Consider the following 4,184-nt stretch of genomic DNA (forward strand, 5'->3'; position numbering starts at 1 on the left):
ATTTATTTGTCCCATTTTTAGTGTAACAAGAGTTTCCCCTTTTCGGAGATGTTGTGAATGGGGGATGGGAAGAGGAAGGTTGGGAAATACCAGGATTTCTGATTTGGCCACTACACATAACTCGAGACATTTCAGGTGACGTTTCGATACTGATTGGCAGTCTCTCACCAGGACACTACTGAGAGTCTGTATCACCCTGAAATAAGATGCAAAATACAAATACATGTGTACATAATAACTACATACTATAAATATAATTTTATTATCTGTGACAACTCACAAGAGCCCCAGCTCTCTTGGTTGTAGGGTGTCGATGCCGAAATAATAATATAAAGAAATCTCTAGGTTGTTTTCATACAAATCTAAAGTTTTATTACAAACTAGCTGACGTGTACCCGGCGTTACTGGGGGTTATCCTAAGGAGATATGTAGACATATATGTACCATCACTGACTTTTTTTGTAGGCCTTTTTAAGATATACAATTCCATAGTACATTATTTTGATGTATTTCATAAGGTTTAGACAGCATTAGCAATTTAAGTGCTCGAAAATATTTTTTTTACGTCTTGATTACAAAACATCGACTTTTCTCTACTTTCTATAAGTATATTTATGCATGTATTATATATATATATATAAAAACCTTTTGGAAGAAAATCTCTAAATGATAGTGAAAACCCTATCAAAATCCATTGCTTAGTTTTTAAGAACTAAGCGCACAAACAGACAGACGGGGATAGCGACTTTATTTTATACTATTTAGAGATGATGAAATTTTGCACACTTGACCTTCAAAACAAGAGGAAGGTAAAGAATAAAGCTGCAGAATATTTAAGCGGGTACAGAAATATCTCTCGCCCATCAAGACTTGAAAGCGCTGCAGTATTAACTCCAACTTCTCTATGCTGTGCAATCCAGCATTTACTCCACTGAACTGACAATCCCAAGAAGTTTGATCTGAACTGATTTGAAAGAACACTGATGTCACCAATTTACACACACCTTTCAGCGTCTAGGCCCTAGAAAAGCAAATTAAATTTATTATCTGATCAAGAAATAATTATTTAAAGAAACATTCCCGGACAACAAATACCCTTTCAATATTGTTAAAAAAACTCTTATCATCATTATAAGCAGAAACTGTAGCTTGTGCAATGATGGAGGATTTAGCTGTAGCAGAGGAATTGAATCCGCGTCTCCCAAATGGGAACCCAACTCATGAGCTAACTGGTAAAGAAATAATTTGGGCTAAATTGGAGAATTTAACGAGACTTTATGAGAGACGACTTTATGTCGGGGTAAACGGTAAAAGATAAAGTTTCTTTTTTTTTGTTTTCAGTTGAAAATTTCACACATATTGACAGTTTTGACCAATTTTAAATTTGTCGTAGGTTAAGTTTGAGGTTAGCCCAAATATATAGAAATAACCCAAATTAAGAACCTAATACTTTTGTGCATGTTATTTCATCTCCCCCGATGTAAATATTTTTTCTAACGGTAATTATGTTGAAAACAAGTGTTATTTTTTTAAAATTGCATATTAAGTGTATAGCGCAATTCTGCAACTTTTGGGTTTTGGGCTCACTGATAGGCCCATATTTATTTATTTATTAACGCCCTATTGGGTGATTATAAATTAAATTGAAAACAACAGTATAACAAGTTAGCAACTTCTTATATCAACCAAGAAAACTTTTCATATTATTTATAAAGTGCAATAACTAAGTACAAGTCAATACACTAGACCAGGGGTCTCCAAACTACGGCCCGCGGGCCGTATCCGGCCCGCCAGTGTCTTCCATCCGGCCCGAGACATCTTATGACCAGTGTCATCAAGGACCCGCGACAGCTAACGGCTAAGACCTTGCTCAGAAGGGGCGAAAACTCGGCGAATTTTTTCGTGCGAATAAATAAATATGCTCGTTGGCGAGGTACTTGGCACCAATACATTGTGTCCACAAGTATCGCGCGAATATATCGAGAGGATTTTTTTGAAAAATCTTTATTTGATTCGCAATGATATCAAGGTCTGAGAAACGAGTATCAAAAATTATCTTCAAAGCTACGTTATCTAAAGCTATATTTTCATCCCTGAAAATTCTATTGTCTACCCCCCCCCCCTCCCCCCCCCCCTCACTAGGACAGAAAATATGGGTGTCTAGAAATTAAAACGGTTTTGGCCCTCTGAACTCACTGGAGTAGTCAATATGGCCCTCCGGGTGAAAAGTTTGGAGACCCCTGCACTAGACTAAACATGAATCGCTTTTAATAAATATGTCTATTTCTGACTGTCCTAAAACAGGTAATCTCCTAGTTGGACAGCCAAAGATCACTGTAATATGTCATGTTTTAAAAATAATAAATAAATAATAAACACAAATAAAAAAGAAAATACAATATACTTGTTAGGAATTTATATAAGAGTAATAGAGTAAGACTTAAAGTGAAAATATCGGTGACAACTATGAGCTCATTGCCCAGCCTATGTATTCTCTCCAGAGACAGAATTAAACACAAAGTTTTTTTTGTCAAATAATATATTCCATCTCATTTGTGTGATTAGTGTCCTACCTATCCAGGCGTCTCAATACTGGTTTTGACAAAAGATGCGAAAATTTTAGCCAGGCGCTGTTTGGTTCAGGGATGACCCTGAGCGTCAAGGCAGTCAACTCTTGAATTAACAATTTTATACAATAAAAGGAGATCAAACATTTTTTTGCCTTTTAGATAATTTTGATAAATTGAGTTTACTTTGTAAATTTACATAATTTATTTCATATTAGTTGGGCTATTCAGTGTTTCCCCAAACAATAAAAAAATGATATAATAATTTACAGAATGCTTTATTATTATTGCAGACTAAGTTAATATTTACATTGTGGTGTGAGTTGTTTTATTTAGTGTTTACGCTATTTAATCCAGTTCGGGGGGATCAAGAACACTACTAGTCTTCTTTACACTGGCAGTGTCAAATCTTTCTTCAAGTCCAGAAGTGCTGATTCTGTACACTTTGGCATTTTCAATTTGCAGAAGATCAGCCCATTGATACGCTGAAAAAATAAAGCATTATGATGACAGCAACAATATAAATAATGCTGCATAAAGTTAGGGGGAAGCAACTCCTTGTGCAAGGAAAGGCTGGGTTTGCGCTACCATGCCATTCCGTGCGATTGGCCGAGTATAGCCATGTCAAGAGTCTAGTGTTGTATTTAATTATGTGCATCTACAGCCAAGAGACAGTTGACTGCTTAAATGCAGTGCCCACCCAAAGGTGCAGCTTTCTTTGAGTAGATGAAATTACATCACCTTATTTAAGATTCTATTTTGATATATAAAAACCTAGGGCTCTCAGATGCATGCCACCATTCACACAATTATATTTCTTTGAAGTTGGTCTGTACATAATATAATTAATTACCAGGTGATCTCTGAAGTTCGGCTTCCGACTTTAGGCCAAAGTATTTGGCCCAGTCGGCTTTACCGGTTTTACAAGCATATAACACGCCGATAAACGCATTCACGCTGAGTAGACAGTAGATTACACTGATTTTTTCTTTCAAAGCTGCGGCTTTTTCAACAGTCATAGGAGCTGTATTCCTTCTGAGCATTCCACGTAACCAACGCCAGCCCAACATTGTGCAGATATTTACAAAAAAAAAATCTTTATTCTTCGGCTTGCATGTAAACCATGTATAAAATTAGATAATATTCCGACTGACAAGTGACAACCATGGATAAAGTTTTGACAACTATTTCTGACTTCTTTCTATGGAACCATAAATAAACCACTCACTATGGAACAATCAACACCATAAACAAGGAGCACTGAATTGAATAAAAATTGCCCTCGGGTAGTGATGGACATCACTAATGGGACTGGGACACGGTCAAGCGGCTTGATCGCAAGCACGTAGTTTATTGTCTATGGCACTTTGTGTCAAGCATTTTGACCGTGTACCGAAGCTGGCTTGCAAGCATTGCGCAATTCTACGTGCTTGCGGCGAGGCTTGATGCGAATTTATGGGACTGGGACACGGTCAAGCGGCTTGATCGCAAGCACGTAGTTTATTGTCTATGGCACTTTGTGTCAAGCATTTTGACCGTGTACCGAAGCTGGCTTGCAAGCATTGCGCAATTCTACGTGCTTGCGGCGAGGCTTGATGCGAATTTATATTTTTGTGG

General features: G+C 37.1%; 1 protein-coding gene across 1 annotated transcript; it reads right to left on the reverse strand.

Moving 5' to 3' along the window:
- Nucleotides 1–2,826: 2,826 nt before the first annotated feature.
- LOC149416857 (uncharacterized) lies at nt 2,827–3,739 on the reverse strand. The gene is made up of 2 exons (XM_089640660.1): nt 3,421–3,739; nt 2,827–3,052 (listed from the first exon to the last, which is right to left on the reverse strand). The coding sequence occupies exons 1-2, from the start codon at nt 3,635–3,637 to the stop codon at nt 2,916–2,918; spliced, it is 354 nt and encodes a 117-aa protein (XP_089496786.1). The 5' UTR covers nt 3,638–3,739; the 3' UTR covers nt 2,827–2,915.
- Nucleotides 3,740–4,184: the final 445 nt, after the last annotated feature.

This window comes from Hesperophylax consimilis, chromosome 16, assembly GCF_061612785.1.
Source record: "Hesperophylax consimilis isolate HC1 chromosome 16, BYU_Hcon_1.0, whole genome shotgun sequence".
Lineage (NCBI taxonomy): Eukaryota > Metazoa > Arthropoda > Insecta > Trichoptera > Limnephilidae > Hesperophylax > Hesperophylax consimilis.

Coding starts and splice junctions, on each gene's coding strand:
- LOC149416857 (XM_089640660.1), bottom strand. CDS start 3,637: ATGTTGGGCTGGCGTTGGTTACGTGGAATGCTCAGAAGGAATACAGCT. Junction 3,053..3,420: donor CGAACTTCAGAGATCACCTG/GTAATTAATTAT, acceptor TTATTTTTTCAG/CGTATCAATGGGCTGATCTT.